This window comes from Leucoraja erinacea, chromosome 3 (assembly GCF_028641065.1).
Source record: "Leucoraja erinacea ecotype New England chromosome 3, Leri_hhj_1, whole genome shotgun sequence".
Taxonomy (NCBI): Eukaryota; Metazoa; Chordata; class Chondrichthyes; order Rajiformes; family Rajidae; genus Leucoraja; species Leucoraja erinaceus.
The window spans coordinates 51834994-51857455 of record NC_073379.1 but is presented as its reverse complement, the minus strand read 5'-3'; the positions used below and the strand labels follow the sequence as shown (position 1 = coordinate 51857455).

Here is a 22462-nt window from a genome sequence, read left to right as displayed (position 1 = left end):
ACTGGTATATGTTCTAGGTGGAGAACTGTGAGGTTAGAGACAATCCAGTTCCATCCGAAAATATGCAGAGAGTGGTCAGGAAAAATGCTAGGAATTTAGTTTTAAATGGGTTTATTGTATTCAACTTTCCTAATCCTTACCTTGAAGCATCTGGAGATGCAGTCTGACAACTTACACAGTGAGAAGGCATGGTCGGGCAGTGGAACAAAAAAAACACTGAAACTACTTTCATGTCTCCAGCTAATGTCATCAAGCAAGCAGGTGCAGAGGAAGGCAACTCATAGGTAATTGTGTGGGAAGTTCTGGCTATGATCCAAAAGAAGAGGTGGATTGAATTGCAAGCAACGTCACCCAGCAGGCCAATATGATGAATGCCAGAGATGGATGCTGAGACAACCATGTCAATTGTTGTAGAAAATTTAAAATCCAGTGGTGTTTGGTCAAGTCAAAATATCATTTACAACCTTGTTTCAGGGTAGACACAAAATGCTGGAGTAACTCGGCGGGTCAGGCAGCATCTCTGGCTAGAAGGAATGGGTGACATTTCCAGTAGAGACCCTTCCTTCTTCAGACTGGTTTTGGTTTGGTGAGTGTTTGGTCTGTCAACAAGATTGAAAACCTGGCTGAAGAGCCTGGAACTGGAAAGGGGGAAAGATGGTTTTAGCTCATTTGAACACACATAACAGGTAGAAGCTTAGCTCTAGCATCTATCTAGAATAGACCACCCTTTGTCCATCCCACCAGATGATCAGTTTCAGTGAGGCCAATGGGGAACAGTAGACTGACCGAATGCTGGAACCCATTCAATGACGGAATTTTGGAGAAAAACAAATATTGGAGATGACGGGTAAGTATCAATGTTACATGCATTGAAATATTAATAATTGAATATGCTGAAATTATTGCCTGTCTTTCCCTATAGTAGAATGGAGACTTTGCTTCCAACATACTTCATTGGACGTAAAATCCTTTAGATATCTGAAGAAGGATCCTGACTCGAAACAACGTCTGTCCATCTCCCCTCAAAGACGCTGACTGGGCCACCGAGTTCCAGCAGCGGTGTGTTTTGCTCAGGTTTCCAGCATCACCTTTTGCATCACCTTGCATCACTGGGGTTGCGAAAGGTGCTGTATCAACACGGGTTTCTCCTTCCAACATCAGAAACGCATGAAAAAAAACTAAAAAGACACCTGACTGCATGAGCTGGTGATTGTATCACACTTTATTTGGGTGCATGTTAAAACTACTCACAAAATCAGTTACAAAAATAGCTTTTGTTTGATAAAACAATGCCGCACAAACATCTTGACCCAGACTGTACGGGAAACAACAGACAACTAAATTCACATTCAGCAACAATTGATCTTAGCTATTTCAAAAAAGTCAGTGAAAACGAATATAGCATGCAACTTTGGCTGCAAACGTGCATCTGCAGACAGTCACTGTGAAGGTTCCCAGGTACCAGGACATAGAGACAAACTAGAAAAAAAAAAACAGGAAATGCACGAAATGCAGAGCCATCAGTGACCCTGTGAAGAGAAAAGACAAGTCCATGCATCAGGGGGCGACCCTGTGTCACCATTCATTTTTAATTCAGATTTACTGCTTTGTCTTGCGTTTCGACCACGATGAGAAACGCCGAGAAAAACCTTCAGCTCTACTAAACAGCTTTCCAAATGAATACATAACGTCATTTATTTCAATTTTAAATAAAGCAGGTTTGACAAACACAACCGGGAGGATAAATAGCCTTTGTGCAGCGGCAAAATGACCATTACCACCCACCCACACATCCGCACACCATACCGATGCTGCATGTAAAATGTATCTCAAGCACATCTAAGTTGCTTTCTTTTGACCTTTATGGGCCTGTCCGACTTAGGCGATTTTTCAGGCGACTGTGAAGCTCGGCGGACATTAACATTACCGGTCGGTTATCCTTGGTTCTGAAAACTACTGCCTACGTTTTTTTTCCCCAATGAGCCAATGAAATTTACCAGTCAGCACCGGCTATAACCCACGAGAACCTGCGACAACCTTCGACTTCCTGGCAACCCACCTACGGCACGAGAATTCTCGCTACTCTCCGTGGTGACTTCCTGCCGCTAATTTTTCAACATGTTGAAAAATTTGCACCATATTGAGGCCGCGACAAGTTTCCAGAATGTGGGAACGCCTCCCGACCATGAAGGCGACCACCCGGCAACCACCCGCGAACATGTGGCGACCTGCAGTCGCCTAAAAAGTTGCCTAAGTGGGACAGGCCCATTAAGATGCCAACTTTGAGATGTGCGATGTGATAGTGAGTAACAAAGCTGTCACCTGAGTGCAGCAAGAAGAGTCCCGAGGAGCCAATTGCACGGGAAACTTCCACCACACTGCCCCAACTTGGTGCCTGCAATTCTAAAGAGTTGTACTTCCAAATCTGAAGGATGTGCCCAAATCAAACAGGTGGAATAGTTTTCTTTCCTACACCAACCATGCCCATTGACTCAAAGTGAGAGGAGTCCAATTATGGACAATATTTCCCATGGTTTGCACTTAGCAGAAAATGTATAAATTCAGTGCACATATATTCATCTTACATTTAGAGTCCATACTATTGGTAGAGAGACACAGACACAGAGAGAGAGAGAGAGAGAGAGAGAGAGAGAGAGAGAGAGAGAGAGAGAGAGAGAGAGAGAGAGAGAGAGAGAGAGAGAGAGAGAGAGAGAGAGAGAGAGAGAGAGAGAGAGAGAGAGAGAGAGAGAGAGAGACAGAGAGAGAGAGAGAGAGAGAGAGAGAGAGAGAGAGAGAGAGAGAGAGAGAGAAACACAGAGAGAGACACACAGACAGAGGCGGAGTCGGAGACAGTCGGAGAGACAGTCGGAGAGACAGAGACAGAGACGGAGAGAGAGACGGAGACGGAGACGTAGAGACAGAGACGTAGAGACAGAGGCGGAGAGACAGATGGAGAGACAGACGGAGAGACAGAGGGAGAGGGGGAGAGAGAGGGGGAGAGAGAGAGAGGGAGGGATAGAGAGAAAGGGGAGAGAGAGAGATAGAGGGAGAAGAGGGAAAGAGAGTGAGAGTGAAAGAGAGAGAGCTTTAATTATTCATTGGGGCTGGATCAGTGCCCAAGATTTAAGAGCTGAGAGGCCCGTGCATTAACCACTAAACTGCCCTCATTAAATAATCTGTCACAGAAAATGATTAAACAAGTACAGCAAGCTCTTCCAACATAAAGGATCACCCCCATCTTGTGCCCTCCATAATGTTTGGGACAAGGACCCATCATTTATTTATTTGCCTCTGTACACCACAATTTGAGATTTGTAATAGAAAACAAAATCACATGTGTTTAAAGTGCACAATGTCAGATTTTAATAAAGGCCATTTTTAGACATTTTGGTTTCACCATGTAGAAATTACAGCTGTGTTTACACACAATCCTCCCATTTCAGGGTACCATAATGTTTGGGACACAGCAATGTCATGTAAATGAAAGTAGTCATGTTTAGTATTTTGTTGCATATCCTTTGCATGCTATGACTGCTTGAAGTCTGCAATTCATGAATATCAGTTGCTGGGTGTCTTCTCTGATGATGCTCTGCCAGGCCTGTATTGCAGCCATCTTTAGCTTATGCTTGTTTTGGGGGCTAGTCACCTTCAGTTTTCTCTTCAGCATAAAAAGGCATGCTCAATTGGGTTCAGATCGGGTGATTGACTTGGCCACTCAAGAATTGACCATTTTTTAGCTTTGAAAAACTCCTTTGTTGCTTTAGCAGTATGTTTGGGATCATTGTCTTGCTGTAGAATGAACCACCGGCCAATGAGTTTTGAGGCATTTGTTTGAACTTGAGCAGATAGGATGTGTCTATACACTTCAGAATTCATTATGCTACCAGCAGTTGTATCATCAATGAAGATAGGTGAGCCAGTACCTTCAGCAGCCATACATGCCCAGGCCATAACACCCCCACCACCGTGTTTCACAGATGAGGTGGTATTATTTGGATCTTGGGCAGTTCCTTCTATCCTCCATACTTTGCTCTTGCCATCACTCTAATATAAGTTAATCTTCATCTCATCTGTCCACAAGACCTTTATCCAGAATTGTGGTCGGTCTTTTAAGTACTGCTTGGCAAACTGTAACCCGGCCATCCTATTTTACTTCGGAGTCACATGAGTGACTACGTGAAGAACCCCGCCTGGCCGCATGCGTGACATATTGCTACACGCATTGCAACGAGTCACAGCAGGGGGAACGACGTTCCCCTTAGCGGCAGAATTTGAAAGCCGGGAACATCAGGTAAGGAGACTCTGCGTTCCTTCCACTTACCTTACAGGTGGAGACATGGACCAGATCCACGAAGGCTGCGAAAAAGCTGGCGGGGGAGAACCGCGGCGTTGCGGGCAGTCGGCAGCAGCAGCCAACGGCACGCCAATCTCCCGTAATGGGAACAGCTGTGCCCGACTTTGCTCCCGCACCGGCCACTGAATAGCCGCGACGGCCAGTGCCCATGAGCATTGGAGCCGGTTGGAGCGGCTGGGAGCGGGGAACAAGAGCAGCTGCGGCTGCGGGAACTGGAGCAGCCACGAGTGGCCAGTGCCTGAGAGCATTGGAGCCAGTTGGAGCAAATACTCCAAAGTGACAGGCTCCGGGAGATGGAGACTAGTCACAGTGGGCAGCTAGTAAGTCCTACAGCAGTACCTCTTGTAGGGCTGCACAGTGTTTCTCCCCCATCTGAGGGGAGTACAGGGGGTCAATTCTGGGCTGACCCTGAAGAGGGGTGCAGAACATACCCCTAGTGCACATGGGGTGCAAGAAAACCTATTGGATATGGTGTCCCAGTTTATTTAACCTGACCACACTGGCCAAAACCTGGAACCAAAATAGCTACAAGTATCAACTACTTGTCATTCAGCCAGCTATAAGGACAGGCATTATTGGACACCACAGCAAGACACTTACCACCAGGGAACTGCAAAACACTGAATGTTCCCAGTGTCAACCAGTGTATTTGAAAACATGTCGGAGCCTCAATCAGATCCAGGAACTTGAAACCTCAGAAAGTTCTGAAAGTCCTAACAGCGGGAATTACGGTTTTCGCCCGCACAATAAACAAAAAAGACATGACACAAGATCACCAGGATGCACTGGCTTTATTTTGCAACTATCAATACGAGTAAACAGTATTAGGAAAAAGTGCCATCCAACCGGCTTTAGACCCTAATTTGCAGGCCTATGCAAACCTGGAACCTCCAAGCCACCAATATTACTATTTGGAGGCAACTTATCAAAACAGGTAAAAGAACTTGACGAAGAGGGTAAAACCCTGGGGCTCATTAAAGCAACGTCTAAAAACTACTTCGGCCAGAAAAAGCACCCCTACGCACCACCAGTCGGCCAAGACAAACTGGTGAAAGCACAAAGGCCAGGAACACTCAACATCGGTCTTTTTAGGCCATGGCCCAGACCGGCCTTCCTGTGGAATGCGCTAACCCTCAACACCGACCCAACTACAGATCCAGACACCGGCGCCTCAACGTCCACGGAGGATGCCGAAAAAGTAACAAACCTACCAATAGTAACCATGGAGGTAGGTGGTTCCTTATGAGATTGGTGGGAGATTACAATTCTATCTGGATGCATCGAATAAATTAACTACCGACACTTATATTTTCAGAAGTATAGGGTTATACCATAGAATTTATACAAAAACATAATCCTCCAGTTCAGCATGTACCGAACCGAATGTTCGTGCTTACAGGCAAAGAAAAATCAAAAGCGCATGCTGAACTACAGTGACCTTATAAAAAGGAGTAATGGAGGAAACCCAACACAAATCACAGGAATTCGTGACCAAAATCTTTATCATAAACAAGATGGTGGTTGCCGCATCATCACAGATTTGACTACTTTGAACACTTTCGTACTATATATTCATTACTAGATGGAAACCTTTGTTACTGATATGCAATTGATTTCCTAAGGTTACTACATGGCAAGCATCGATTTAAAAGATGCTTACTATACAGTACCCATTAGAGGTGACCACAGATGTTATTTAACACAATGGATCATCTGGGGTACACCCTTAACTCAGTTTACATGTCAGTGACTTTGCCGAAAGAAAAGGTTACAGCCTTAATGGAGGCTTGCAGCAAAATCATTGACATCACAAAACCATCCATCAGACTGGTAGCAAGAATAATTGGCATAATAGTGGCTGCGTTTCCAGCCACACAAATCGGACCTTTACATTATCAAAAATTACAGAGGGCTAAAATACGAGCACTCAAAAATTATGGTGGTCATTTTGACAGACCAATGAAGCTACCAACAGAGGCCATAATGGAACTAAAATGGTGGAAAGATAACATTAGGCATTGTTCCAATCCAAACATTATCAGCAACCCGTCTATGGTACTACAAACTGATGCCAGTGCACTTGGTTGGGGTGCTACCAATTCCATCTCCAGCTGTGGGGGAGATGGAATGCACAGGAGGCATCATTATTACAAACACTGGGCATAAACTACCTGGGAATGTTAAGTGCATTCCATGGCCTTAAGTCATATTGTTCTGGGTTATATCACCAGCATGTTAGACTACAAATTGACAACACCACCGTGGTAGCATATATCAACCATATGGGTGGAAACAAATCGACATCATGTGACAATCTGGCCAACACAATTTGGCAATAGTGTATCCAGAGAGATATTTGGATATCAGCTACCTACTTACCAGGTAAACTAAATTTAGTGGCAGACAACAGGTCATGCAAATTCAATGAAAACACTGAATGGATGTTGGATAAAAATGTATTTGCTGAAATTACAGCACGGTATGGAACACCAGATATCGACCTATTCGCATCCAGGCTCACACCAGTTATCGAATTATGTTCATGGGAACCAGAACCTGGGGCAGCGGCAACAGATGCATTTTCGCTGCATTGGGGGATATTGTTTATTTATGCATTCCCTCCTTTCTGCCTCATCAGTCGGGTATTAAGGAAAATACAGCAAGACTCCGCGTCTGGTATTTTGATAGTACCCGATTGGCCTACTCAACCATGGGTCCCGGTGATACTCGACATGGTATTAGAACCATGCATCACCATCCATCATAGACTTAATTTACTGGTTCATCCCGCAACAAGGGGAAGTTACCCATGTCATAATTATATAAACCTATTAATTTGTAGAGTTTGAAAGCACCTCTACTACACCTGGGACTGATGGACCGAACAGTGGATATTATTTCAGCGGCCCACAGACAGTCCACCAAAAAACAGTACTTGGTGTCATCAAGAAATGGGAAAAGTACTGTCACAACAATAACATCACCCACAGATCTATGAACATCCCGTCTGTTCTGGAATTCCTGGCAAGCCTCCATTACGATGAGAGGCTCAGTCATAGTGCCATCAACTGCACCAGAAGTGCTCTGTCAACATACCTGTGGCAAGGAACAGAGCGGCATTCTGTTGGGACACACCCTGGTAACCAAACTCATGAGGGGCATTTTTAATGTTAATCCCCCAAGAACCAGGTACTCCCAAACATGGGATGTGAGCATTGTACTGACCATGTTAAGAAACTGGTCTCCAGCTACAGCTCTGTCCCTACAGAAACTGACTATGAAAACAGTCATGCTGATGGCCTTGGTCATGGCACAAAGGGTCCAGTCGCTACAGAAACTAAGGCTGGACAACATGACTATTTCATCTGGAAATTTAACTTTTCACATCAATGAATTAGTCAAACAGAACAGACAGGGATCAGCAGGCCTAAAAACAGAATTCAGAGCATACCTGACAGATGATCGTCTCTGTATTGTAACACACTTACTATTATATATGGAGTATACTAAGATCATCAGAGGCAAAGAAATGTCACTTTTAATCAGCTACAAACAGCCACTCAAAAAAGTGACAGTCCAGACCATCTCTAGATGACTAAAACAGGTCCTAATAAAGGCTGGAGTAGACACTAGCATTTTAAATCTCACTCCACCAGGGCTGCAGCTACATCGGCAGCTATGAAGTTGGATGTTCCTATGGACCAAATCCTCAAGACAGCAGGATGGTCAACGGAGAAAACTTTCCAACGATTTTATAACAAACCAGTCATTGAACCTGGAACATTTGCAGAAACAATTTTAAGTTCTGTAATATAATTTTACCCCATAAATAGGGGCTATAATTTGGTGTTAATATATTTATCGTTGGGTTTTCAATATCGTATTGATGTCTAATGATGTTAACACTATTCTCCCCATAATAAAGGCAGATGTGATGCATGGACTCGTTTCCATGGCATGAAATCAGAGCTTTAAAATCTTCACGTAGTCACTCACGTGACTCCGAAGTAAAATAGTAAGATTAAACGAGCTTACCAGTTTGAAGTTTGATCGTTATTTTATGAGGAGTAACGTTGAGGGATTACGTGCCCTCCACTCCCACCCTTGATCATATACTCAACTGGTATCTCTTCTCTAATCTTACTATGTTTAGTCATTACAGTTATCTGTGATTTCACCCCGCTGCTTTGAAGAATGACACGCATGCGTCCTGGCGGGGTTCTTCACGTAATCCCTCAACGTTACTCCTCATAAAATAACGATCAAACTTGAAACTGGTAAGTTCTCGTTTAATCTTACTATTTTTGCGGCTAACCTGTGGTTTGCATCTTGTACTGTAGTCTCTGTATTTCTGTTCATGAAGTCTTCCGCGGACAGTGGTCATTGACAAATCCACACCTGACTCCTGAAGAGTGTTTGTGATCTGTCAGACAGGTGTTTGGGGATTTTTCTTTATTATAGAGATAATTCTTCTGTCATCAGCTGTGGATGTCTTCCTTGGCCTGTCAGTCCCTTTGCGATTAGTAAGCTCACCAGTGCTCTCTTTCTTCTTAACGGTGTTCCAAACAGTTGACTTTGGTAAGCCTAAGGTTTGGCTGATGTCTCTAACAGTGTTATTCTTGTTTCTCGTCTCATAATGGCTTATTTGACTTTCATTGGCACAACTTTAGTCCTCATATTGATAAACTGCAATAAAAGTTTCCAAAGGTGATGGAAAGACTGGAGGAAAGACTAGGTGCTGAGAGCTCTCTTATACCTGCATTAAGGAGGCAATTAAACACACCTGAACAACTACAAACACCTGTGAAGCCATGTGTCCCAAGCATTATGGCGCCCTGAAATTGGGAGAAAATGTATAAACACAGATGTAATTTCTACATGGTGAAACCAAAATGTATAAAAATACCCTTTAATAAAATCTGACAATGTGCACTTTAACCAAAAGTGATTTTTTCTATTACAAATCTCAAATTGTGGAGTACAGAGGCAAATAAATAAATGATGGATCTTTGTCCCAAACATTGTGGAGAGCACTGTAAATTGTAAATGGAGGCAAAATTTACACACTGGGCCAGGTGAATGGTTTGATGTCTTGTATTGACACATCCTTGGAGACAATATACTGAGTGCCTCGTATGGTCAATCACCGAACTCTCCATTATATCACAATGCTCAAAATGGAGAATTCTTCAAAGGCTTTTCACCAAAGTGCATCTTTAAAAGATGAGGAAAATTACCCTGTTAAATATACGTCTCCACACTGTATGGTATTTGGAGACATAAGGGGATTTCTTCACAACCAGTGAATCACACCTTTCCCCATGCCCTCTTTCGTGCTATTATTCATTTGTTATACAGTCAGTCCCCCAATTTCAAAAATCAAACAGCACTGCAGTGGTCCTGTTGTCTTCGTCTGTTGACGTAAAGAAGCATCTGAAACCAGGAGCTGGAGATGCTAAGAAGTATAAATCATTGTTAAACCCCATGGAACAATGAATCTACTCTTAGGAAACTGTTATATCCTTCACTACCCTACAAAACATGCTCATTATCTGTACAATTGCACTATAGGTTATTGCTTAATTCCCCCTTTCTTATACAAGTTTTGTTTTATAAACAATAGCACTGGCCACAAATGTTCAATATGGTCGAATGATTGTCCAGTTCTCTTCACCATACAATGCAAGCTGACCTTTTGCACAAATTCACCCCTAATAATACCAGCATAGAGTTTTGACATAAAACCAAAGATGCCCAAAAATACGCCCACTACAAAAACAGAAAAAGAACCATCAGCATGGAGCTCGTGCCTTGTGTCTGGAACACGTGCAGAACTAGCTCTCTGCTCGCGAGACTTTTCAAGCTTCATGAGGTCTTGAGGAGATCTGCAACTATGCTCAGAAGAACCATCTGAAGGCTTCACTTCCACCAGGGACAATCACCCTCTGCAAAAGTGAAAAGAAGAAAAAAAGAGATTAATACTTGAAAACAGGAAAGAAAATTGCCGATGCTAAGGTTGCTGTTTTCACAGCTTCCCACTCTTTTGGTGGACAAGGACTTGCAGGATAGCCTGTGGTCTGACAGGACATAATGCTAACAACACAACGTCCTACACATGTGCAGGGTTTCATGGGCTCCCACAACATACAGTAAACAAAAGAGGATAAATCATCCGGAGCTTCAACTTCCAGCCTGAAACCTTCTGGTCCTGTCAACCAACACCGTCTCCCGCTGGATGAAACACTGCTGGCTCAGCTGCTCAAAGTGGCTGGTTAAAGCACACACATGGTGGAGAAAAGGCACCTGGGCATGGGTAAGGCAACATGCCCCCCGAGGGGAAGATGATTTGATTCCTACTTTGGTTACATGTTGGGCAGTGAGAATTATAACACACCCGAGCAGTGTTATTACATCGCACCATTAAACATCCCTTTCTGTGCACTGGATTTGCAAGCTGGAGGGGAAGTTGACATAGGGTTTACGGGCATATATTCGGGCCACTTGTTTACACAGGGAGCCACTGACCTTCTATCCAAGCACAACCCAACTCGGCCTCTGTTTCTCTACTTGGCTCTTCAGTCAGTTCACGAGCCCCTTCAGGTACCCGAGGAATATATGGAACCATACAATTTTACCCATGATGTAAGGTAGACAAAAATGCTGGAGAAACTCAGTGGGAGCTGCTGAGTTTCTCCAGCATTTTTGTCTACCTTTGATCTTTCCAGCATCTGCAGTTCTTTCTTAAACATTATCCATGCTGTACATCAGCACCGCTGTGCAGGAATGGTGTCCGTGATGGATGAGGGTGCGGGGAACATCACAGAAGCTTTGAGTGATATGGATTCTGGAACAATACTGTCCTGACCTTCTCCATAGAACCAAACCGGCCGGCCCATGGCCTGCAGGGGGTAGCTGCCGAGCCGGCCCATGCTCGTAGGATGCGATGGAAGAGGGAGCCCGCTGAGCCAGCCCCTGCTCATCCGCCAAAGGCCTGAGACCGGGATGATGGAGCCAGTGACGTAGAGCGAGGACCAAGGCCAGTAGGAGAGGGTCGGGTCTACTCATGGTCAGCTGCAGCTGCAGGGGGCGCCCCCGAGTACCAAAGGTCGACGGGCGGGGAAAGGACGTCGGTTCACTGGACGATCCACACGACCAAGGAAGGTAGCAGCTGGGGTCCCGCAGCAGCCTGGGGGCTTGCATGGAATGAGCATTGCCCATAAGAGTGCGTATCGGACTTTGGAAACAGAGCCAAAACATGGCGCCTCTTGCATGCAGGATCAATAGACTATTTCTGTACAAATTGCTAATCAGGGATGTGCTTAGGTATAGTTATACTCTATTGGACTGATTATAAGAAAATAATTTTACTGTGCGTTTGCACTTGGCACATGTGACAATAAAGGCACCATTGAACCATTGCAACCTGCTGCAATGCAAAATGCTTCAGCGGATATAAAAAGCTGCCCTGGCTGCCCGTCGGTGACTGTAAAGGCAGTTTAATGTTTCAAATGTGGACATGATGAATGTGATGCAGGGCACACAGATATCAGGGTACAGATATTTGCTTGTCTATAGTATGGGAGAGGCAATCTAATAAGTAGAAGTTCAAATTCATCAAGGTAAATTAGAGTCAACATGTTTGGGCTGGTTGCAGGAATTGAACTATTATAGGGTCATTGAGTCAGTATGGAAACAGGCCCTACTGCCGTGCCGACCAAGCTGCCCTATTTCAGCTAGTCCCATTTGCTTGCATTTGCTTCATTTCCCTCAAAACGTTTCCTATCCATACTAACATCTATTGGAATTCTGTGAAATAACTTATTTGACACTTGGAAATGAGATCCTGGGAGTTCCCACCTTATTTGCCTTAATGCGATTCCAGTCCCACACAATGGGGTTAACATTTAAAGCCCTCACTGCCTGAAAACATAATGAGGGTCATCATGATGCCCATATATGGTACTTATTCTAACCCATGAAATGCCCAATTCTGTAGTATGTTCAATGGCAGATATAGAGCCACAGAGTTATATAGCATGGAAAAAATGCCCTTCACCCCAACTTGTCCTGCCAACAAAGATGTTTGTCTGAGCTAATGCCACTTGGCTGCATTTGGCCCACATCCATCTAAACCTTTTCAATCCTTGAACCTATCTAAATGTATTTTAAACATTGTAATTCTTCCTCTACATATTCTTCTGGCAGCTAGTTCCATTTCCTATTTCCCTCTACGTGAAAGAGTTGCCCATCTGGTCACTTTTAAATCTTTCCATCTCAACAAATCGATGCCGTCGAGTTTTAGGCTGGGAAATAGTCTGTGATCTCCCACTTTCCCCACACCCCTCATGATTCTTTACACCTCTAAGATCACTGTACAACCTCCTACAGGTCAGGGGGAAAAAGCCCAGCATATCCAGTCTCTCCTTATAACTTAAGCCCTCCTTATAACCAAGTCCTGGTAATATCCTTGCAAATCTTTTCTATTTCTTCTCTAGTTTCATGAGAATACCTCCCATGGATGAGTGAGCAGAATTGCACACAATAGAGTATGTGGTCTCACCAATGATTTGTACAGCTGCATCACGAGGTCTTTCAGTTCTCCAACATCCCCCAGGGCCCTTGCCAAAATGCACCACCTCACAGGTGACTAAGTTATATTGCATCTGCTATTTCTAGACCCACTTCTCCTTTTATAACCCTGGAACCCTTTAGACATGCAGTGCTTCCCCGACAGACGAAGCATCAGAATTATTTTTTAAAATAAATTCGACATGGTGCTAAAATAAATGTGTAAAATGTTAAACAACCTGCCACTCTGCAGGTTGTTTAACACAGTAATAGTTTAAAGTTTCCATTGACTCTTACTCATTTCTACAGATGCACGTTTAAAAGTATCCACATCACAGCTTGGCATGGTAACTGCTCTGCCCAAAGCCACAATAAATTGCAGAGAGTTCTGGACTCAGCCCATGTACCACCAGATTCAAGAAGTTTCCTCCATGCTGATATCAGACCCTTGAATGGATCTACACTAAGTTTATGCTAGGGCTGAATTCCCGATCTTTCAATTTGCCTCGTTGATGCTCCTGCATTTTTTATTTATCTGTACTTTCTCTGTAGCTTTAACACTATATTCTGCATTCTGCTTTGTACCACCTGATGTACTTGCATTTGATATGCCTGGATCGCATGTAAAACAACTTTTTCACTGTATCTCGGTACATGAGACCATACACTAATACCAATAAAATTGTCTCATTATGATTGCTCATAACAATTGTTTCTCCAACGTTAAATGCTGCATTTTACGAAGCACAAAAGCTGCGATTGTACAATCAGCTTTACCGTGAGAATGTGCAGTGATGTCACTGAGTGCCTATTAACCAAAGAATTCTAAAACCTTCCAGCGCATTTGGGGACCATTCAGCAATTCATGTCAATGCCTGGCAAAAGTGGATTTTAGATTTATCCTATTTCCCAGCCCCGGTCTACCACATTGCTGCTACTCCTCTTCGGATGCTCAGCCAGATTGTGAATATGGTCCGTCTTTCTGCCTTTCAGGAAATGAGTTTTATTGCTATCACTCAATGAGTGAAATCATTCATTTTCAACTCCTTTCAATTCCCCAGTTATTGGCCTTTCCGCAAAAGGAAATTGGTACTTTCTATTTACCTTTCTCTTCATTCTATACACTAGATTCAAGTGACATTTTATTTCATACACTATTGTTCTCAGTCAAATGAACTTTTGATACATAACAGGGCCCTCAACAAACATTAGCAAATCTAATAAACACACGATTATATTTATGTTATCTTTATGAATTAATATAATTAAAAATATCTATGAACTATCCCTTCAAATGTCTGTGATGATGGCTGAGCTCTGCCACACCTCAGTGCTCAGCTCATGTCAGGATTTACAGGGAGAATTAATTTTCTTCTCTGTGCACACAGCACAGCGATTGTCAGGGGCATGGGGATTTGTCAGCGTCACAGGCTTCCTAAAGGCTGACGGAGCGATGGATTGCACTCATGTGGCATTCTGGGCTCTCTCCACAAACGTTGAGCACTAAATCACTTGGGCCATCAGAACCACAAACTGCCAGCACTCCGGGGGATGGGATTTCTCACAACTAAGGATTTTATTTTGTTTTCAGGAGTCTGTCATGCGTTAACTGCCATGCTGCACTGAGAGCTGGCACCATGGGAATTAGGTATCCACTCCTTCCTTGCTTCCCTGAACCTTTCTGGTATAGTATCAATATATCCAGTCGTACAATCACCAGGAGGTCAGTGGAGAGTGGCACAAGGGTCCTCAAGGTGCCTGAAGTGAACAAGAGATGCCACGCAGCACCTTCCAGAGAGGGTCTCATGTCCCCCGTTCTAAAATGATGCCACTATAGGTCCCAGCCCTCATGCAAATGTCTCAAGAAGCCACAGGAGGAAGAATAGAAGACATACGGGGAGAGGCAGAGGAGGAGCAGGTCAGGTGGAGGAGGACGACAGGGTGTGCTGAAAGGACACGTCTCTGCAACTGAAACTCCGACTCCACTAGCTGAGCAACCCAACAAAGAGCAAATACCACAGCATCGAACGGCACATGTTGATGCTGCATGGCTTTGAGTAAACTAAAGTATCATGGAGTCTTGCTTTGAGTATTTCTATCAGTATGGTCGACATCACCGCCACGAGGTTAACACCACCATGGCCGATGTTTAGACTCCAATTTGCAATCATTTTAAAGTTACATTAGCATCAGGGAACATCATCCACCCAGCACAGACATCTGGTTTACACAGCTGCAATTTCTCAACACTGTGCTGATGGGATCACATTGTAAAGTTGCTTATCTCAGCAAAGAGGCTCACAATCACGAAGCAACACAAGTCTTGAAAGCAATCAAGGCAACAGACTGGAAACTGCACCTGGCTGCATGAACACTACTCTCACCACACAGAAAAAAAATGATAAAAGCAGCACCTGCACGGAGATTAAAATCAGTACGTTTGGCTCTCTGAGCGCAGTTCACATCGGGAAAAAGATTGCCGAGATCAAACACAACAACCGCCTTAGTTACTGAAGCGAGATAAATTAGATGCTGGATATCTTAAATAAAGTCACGCAGCAGTTAGGTTATCTCCATGAAGAGAGTTAAGACTTTGTGTGGACGAGCTTTTATCACAATGGCTAAAGGTTGTGATGAAGGGCTTCAACCTGAAACATTATCACTGTTTTTCTTGCTGATGCCTCCGTCCGGTATTTTCTGATTTTTGTTTCAGATTTCCGACATTGGTAGTATTCTATTTTTAGACTTTTGTAACTTCTACTCGGCAGGAGAGGGGAGAGGAGGAAATGACAGAGTGTGAGTGGTCTTTGATTATGTTGGTTGCTTTCCTGAAGCAGCGTGAAATGTAGATTGAGTTGATAGTTAGAGGGAGGGGGAAAGGGACAGGTTGATTTGCGTGATGGACTGGGCTGTATCAACAACTCTTGCTGTCATGGCAGGGCAGTTGAAAGCTGCCTTGGCAAGCTGTGATGCATCCCGGTAAGATGCTTTCTATGGTGCATCTGTAGCACTTGACAAGAGTCGTTGGGGACATGCTGAATTTCCTTCGTCCTTGGCCTAATGTTTGTTATAAATAAATAAATATAAATAAACCTTATTACGGGCTCAAGGTCCAGACAAGGGGCAACATTACATTAAAAATGCATTGCATATCAAATATCATAAATATATATAAAATCATGGTATATCACATAAAAACATCATAATTTATATTTAAATAACCCCCCACATAACAAGTTAAAAATCCAGATTAAAAGATGATCAATGTCCTACAATGAGACAACGATACCAGTGTCTCCACAGCTGGGATTCGTAGCGTGTAGTGCTAACCCTTATGTTTGTCAAGGCCACAATAAGCACATTTTTAGAGTCATTTATCCTGCAAATGAATTTATACGTGGTGTCTTAGGATAGCTTCTAAAGTACTGACTCCTGCAGCCACAAACATATTACTGGCACTACACCATCTAGGTTGCCTTAGCAGTGTTCTCATGGCATCGTTATATGCCACCTTTAGTCTCTGCATACTTGTCTTTAAATAGTTCGACCACAGGTGCGCAGTGTAGAGGGGTGTGCAGTATGCTCTAAATAGCGACATCTTCACCACATCTGCACACGCACCAAATTTACGCAAGAGGATATTCGCCTGTACATACAGCATGCGTCGTTGCCTATAAATATCCTCATCATCTGTCATTTGTTCTGTAATAATATGCCCTAGATATTTTACCTTATTACAGACACTAAGATTGTTGTCAGACAATTTAAAATCAGGATATTTTATAAGATCGGGCCAATGTTAATTTTCCCACACTGTGAGACAGGTTAAAATAACTAAGCAGAGATAGGAGGTAATGATCAGCCATGACATTAAAGTATATTGGAATAGGTGTGAGGGATTGAATGGCTTACTCCCAAGTTCTATTTGATCCAGAAAAAGGGAGACATGAACGGAGAGAGGGTAAGAAGGGCACAGGTGAGGACGACATACCTACTTCATGGCATCCCAAATGCAACCTGCATCTGTTGGTAGCACAGTTCCTGCCTCACCACATAAAGAATCGGCCCAAAAGCAAAAATGTAGAAGTGGTGGGGGGATCAGCAGCAGCAAATGAAAGGCATCATCATCAACATCATCGTTGAAAACATTAGCGATGCAGTGGTGCTGGTTTCAGACATGCACGGTGACGGACACACCACACATCTCTGTCCTCCATACAGCTGGCAAGCTCCTCTTTTGTCTCTACACATGCGTCTTCCATCAAAGTCTTCAGCATCGTCTTGATTGGCCGTCCCGGGTCACGTCTTCCATGGGTGGGTTCCCACAGCACAACCCTGTTTGCTGGCATTTCTGGGTGGCGGTGGCAGTGGCAGTGACCAGCGAGCCTCATCCTTCTCCACCTGATCTTCTCAGTCAGAGGTGGAATCTCCCCATAGAGCTGGACGTTGGTGATGTGGTCCCCCAACTGACATTTTGAACTTTTCTGAGCATTCGGGTGTATGTACCATTGAGAGACTTGGACAGTGCTCGAGTGAGAGTCCATGCCTCATACCCATACAATAATATGGTCTCTACAGCTACATGGAAGAATCTCAGTTTCAGATCCTTAGACAGATTTTCCCCATGTTATTGAAGGCTTTCCATGTGACCACTTGATGTCATTCTCCGAGCTCTGCATCCTCACTCCCAGGTATTTGAAGTCCTCCACTTTCTTAAGAGATGCACCACCACTGGTCTTGAGAAGCTCATGGTCACCAACGATATACGCCATGTACTCCGTCTTCTTAGCATTGAGGTGGAGGCCCACTTTCTCGCACTCTGTCTCGACCCTGCCGAGCAACTCCTGTGCCTCGCTAATCTCGTCTGACAGCAGGACGATGTCATCAGGGATGTCGAGGTCTGACAAGTTGACTGGCCCAATTCTTCTTAGAAGCCTTGGGGTGATTGTATAGCTGAGGTCATCATGTTCCTTAAGCGCCTGCCTCATGGCATAATCAAGGACAATGACGAAGAGAAAGGGTGCCAGCGTGTCTTCCTGTAAGACCCCCGCGAGGATCTCAAACATTTTGCTCTCGCCATCCGGGGTGACAACTTTGGCCGTGGTGCCCAAGTACATATCCTCAATTGCTCTAAAGGAGACGAGGAGGGATACAGTAAGCCTTCAAAATCCTCATCATTTTGCATCGATGAATCGAGTCAAACATCTTCTTAAAGTCTTTGAAGGTTAGGACGGCCGGCAGTTGTTACTCTTCATCTCCTCAATGATTTTTCAGAGGGCAAATATCTGTGTGACCGTGTGCCTCTTCTTTCTGGAGCCGTTCTGATTGAAACGCAGCCTCGGGTCGATAGCAACCCTAATCCGGTTGAGAATCAAGCAGTTGTAGACCTTGGCCAAGACACACGTCAGGCTGATGCCACGATAGTTGTCAGTCTTGTTCAGGTTCCCAGATTTGGGGACGGGGATGATGTTGGATTGTGACCACTGTGTTGGCTTGTCATTCGTCATTAGCGCTGTGTTGCAGAACTTGAGCATGATGTCACAAGCTCACAGTTTTTCAGCACTTCTGGAGGGATGTTATCAGGGCCTGGACTTTTCCCTTGCTTCAGCGAGGTCTTCACTTTTCACAGCTCCTCCATGGTGAAGGGGCCATCATGAAGCTATACATCCATGAGGACAGTCTCGATCTCCTCATCTTCCTCAGTGACAGCTGTAGGTGACCCAAGCAGGTTCTTGAAGTGGGTGAACCATGTGTTGATTCGGTCCTCTGGAGAATTCCTTCTTCCTGCCACTAATCTCGTTCACACCCCTCCATGCCTCGCTATACCGCTTGCCATCATTGGCTGCCTCTACTCCCTCTATCATTCTCGCAACCTCCTCCTCTTTCAATTTGTCGTACACCTCAAAGAGTTGGGATTTGGCTGCCTTCAGGTCCTGCTTGAGCTGCTCCATCCTACTCCTAGGGTAGGCCTCTTGGCATTCAGCAACTACTTTCCGTGCTGCAACAACTTCCGGGTGCTCAGAGTTGCGACTTCTCATCACACGCTTCACTTTGGGGAGACTGTTCATTGCTTCAGAGTGGGCCTCTATGAACTGTTCGTAGCAAGCCATGGATTTTCCCTTGCCTCAGCTCCTCCCCTTTCCTCTTCTTCCCGTTTCTCCTCCTCCAGCATCTGGAAAGGGTTCACCACCTCTACTGTGTATTGGGACTGTGTAGATCTGGTCAAGAGGAAACAACTTCCAGTCCACTTTTTCCTTCATGCCTGTAGACTTAGGCTGCCTCAGGCTGAGCCTCACTTGAATTGTCACCACTCGGTGATCCGAGCTCACGGTCTCAAAAGTGTTATACTCTTCAGCGTCCATGACACTTGCGCCATTTGCGACAAACCAGGATGTAATCCAGCTGGTGCTTTTCTTCTGTGCACCGGTCCAGATTTCCTCATTGCTTCTTGAACATGGTGTTGGCTGCTAGGAGACTATACTCCTGGAGAAAGCTGGCTAGGTGTTGACCATTCCGGTTACTGTCACCAGTGTGATAGGTGTAACAGACATCCTCCGGTCCAATGCGGGTATTGAAGTCCCCAAGAACAGCCAAAAAATTATGCGCAGGTACTCGCTCCATCGCAACTTGGAGGACAGAGTAGAATTGTTCCTCTTCAGCCTCAGGGCGGCTGTAGTGAGGGGAGTAGCATACTATGGCAATGGTGACAGGGTTACCACGAAACTCAACAATAAGGATTCAAGAACTGACAGAGTGGACACACTGTAGCGCGCTCCTTATTCTCCGACTCAATAGCAGACCCACTCCTCCCTGAGCAGAGTTATTTACAGGACCTCTCCACGCTGACGATGTGATGAGGTCCATGCCATCTGCTTTGTCAAACCCGATCTCCACGTCTCGGTGGACATGGCGATGCTCTTAAATGCCCAGGACGTCAACCCTGCATCTCCGACTCCACGCTGCCATCTCGGTGGATCTTGACGCTTCACGAATAGTTTAAGCACTGAAAGTTGAAAAATCAATAACTTCTTGCACTTAAGAAGTAGTGCAGCCGCTTTAGTCCAGAAGTCAGACTGATCCCTCCCCGGGGTGTGCCCAGAGTTTAAAGGCCCATTGTCATGGTGCCCAGATGGGCCAGAACCTCAACCAGCTGCTAAGTACCTGCGGACTTCTGTCGCTGGAAGTATAGGATATTGGTTTATGTGCTTTTTCATAATTCCTTACAACGCTATGTACGACAGTGATCACAACTTCTACTGAAGTGTGGATGGCCGTTGGCTCGCTAGGAGCTCATCCGCTCTTTGACAGGTCTTGTTTTTGGGCCTGCTTGGGGTCCACAGCCCCCTCCTCACCTGGCAAACTATTTGCTGACTATCCGACCATGGAGAGAGATTGAGAAGAGAAGAATGTAAGGGGGGTCATCATTTAAAATACACCAATTTGGAAAGTTTAACATGAGCAGGATATACACATGTAATGGTGTGGTTATGGGGAGTGTTGGAGAGCAGAGGGATCTGGGTGTGCAGGTACATGGTTCCTTGAAGGTTGTGTCACAGGTAGATAGGGTGGTCAAAAAGGCTTTTGGCACATTGGCCTTCATCAGTCAGAATAATGAGTAGAGAAGTAGGCAGGTCATGGTGCAGTTATGTAAGACATTGGTGAGGCCGCATTTAGAGTATTGTGTTCAGTTCTGGACACCATGTTACAGGAAAGATGTTGTCAGGTTGGAAGGGGTACAGAGAAGATTTACGAGGATGTTACCAGGACTCGAGGGTCTGAGCTATAGGGACAGGTTAAACAGGCTGGGACTATTCCTTGGAGCACAGGAGGATGACGGGTTATCTTATAGAGGTACATAAAATCAAGAGAGGAATACATTGAGTAAATGCACAGAGATTCTTGCCCAGATTAGAGGAATCAAGAACCAAAGGACATACAGTAGGTTTAATGTGAAGGGGGAAAGATTTAATAGAAATACTAAATTAAAATTTAATAGGAATTTAAATTACTGAGGCGTAACTTTTTCACACTAATGGTGGTGGGTGTATGGAACGAGCTGCCAGAGCAGATAGTTGAGGCAGGGACTATTTGGACTATCCCAGCATTTAAGATACAATTAGACAGGTACATGGATAGGACAGGTTTGGAGGGATATGGGCCAAATACAGGCAGATGGGACATGTTGGTCGTTGTCGGCAAGTTGAGCCGAAGGGCCTGTTTCGCTGAATGACTCTATGACCAGAAAAGGCAATTGATTGTTTGGAGAGATTGGTGTAAAAAAGATAACATAAGATTTCCAAACTATTTAATATGAAAATAATGTGAATTCCCAGACAATAATAGTAAAATGAATATATCTTGTGCAATATGGAACACCATATAACTAACATGGTTGGTAATAACCTCAACCTCAGGGCTGCGTGCTCAGCCCCCTGCTTTACTCACTCGATACTCATGACTGTGTAGCCGGACATAGTGCAAACTCCATTTGCTGACAACACCACTGTTGTTGGACGAATTACAGATGGTGATGAGTCAGAGTATAGAAGTGAGATCAACTGATTGACCAAATGGTGCCAGCACAACAACCTGGCTCTCAACATCAGTAAAACCAAGGAACTGATTGTGGACCTTGGAAGAGGAAGGATGAGGACCCACAACCCTGTTGATATCAATGGGGCAATGGTGGAGAGGGTCAAAAACCAAATTCCTGGGTGTGCATATTTCCGAAGATCTTTCCTGGACCCAGCACACTGATGCAATTATAAAGAAGGCACATCAGTGCCTCTACTTCCTCAGAAGATTACGGAGATTCGGCATATCAACGAGGATTCTCTTGAACTGCTACAGGTGCACAGTAGAGAGCATACTGACTGGTTGCATCGTGGCCTGTTTCGGCAACTTGAACGTCCAGGAGCGGAAAAGACTGCAAAAAGTTGTGACCACTGCCCAGTCCATCACCGGCTCTGACCTCCCCACCATCGAAGGGATCTATCGAAGTTGCTGCCTCAAAAAGGCAGCCAAAATCATCAAAGACCCCACACCATCCTAGCCACACACTCATTTCACTATTGGGAAGAAGGTACAGGAGCCTGAACGTCTAGGTTTAGGAACAGCTTCTTCCCTATAGCCATCAGGCTATTAAACACGACAACAAAAAAGCTCTGAACTACAAAAGACTATTATTATTCCTGCACTATATTTGTTTATTTATTATACACACACACACTGAACTTTTTTCTTTTTTCTCTCCCGTTATGTACTATGTATACATATTCTGTTGAGCTGCAGCAAGTAAGAATTTCATTGTCCTATCTGGGACATGTGATAATTACACACTTTTGACTCTTGACTCGCTTGGTTTACATTCCAGACAATGTCATTAGTGGAGATTTCAGTAGTGGGCATTTTCAAATGGTATTTTCAGCAATATATTAATGTAACCCATTTCAGTAACCCCAGAACAGAACTGGCCAGTGTTAGATAGGCAATGTATAGCTTCCATAAGCTCAGGCTACATTTGATTAGTGTTATCATCCC

At 44.4% G+C, this 22462-nt stretch overlaps 1 protein-coding gene across 1 annotated transcript in view; it reads right to left on the bottom strand.

Moving 5' to 3' along the window:
• Positions 1-8909: 8909 nt before the first annotated feature.
• cxxc4 (CXXC finger 4) overlaps positions 8910-22462 on the bottom strand; it is a 69002-nt gene continuing 55449 nt past the window's right edge. The window contains exon 2 of the mRNA XM_055632663.1: positions 8910-10299. Within this exon, the coding sequence (XP_055488638.1) occupies positions 10252-10299 (48 nt within the window). The 3' untranslated portion in view covers positions 8910-10251. The remainder of the gene's footprint in view (positions 10300-22462) is intronic.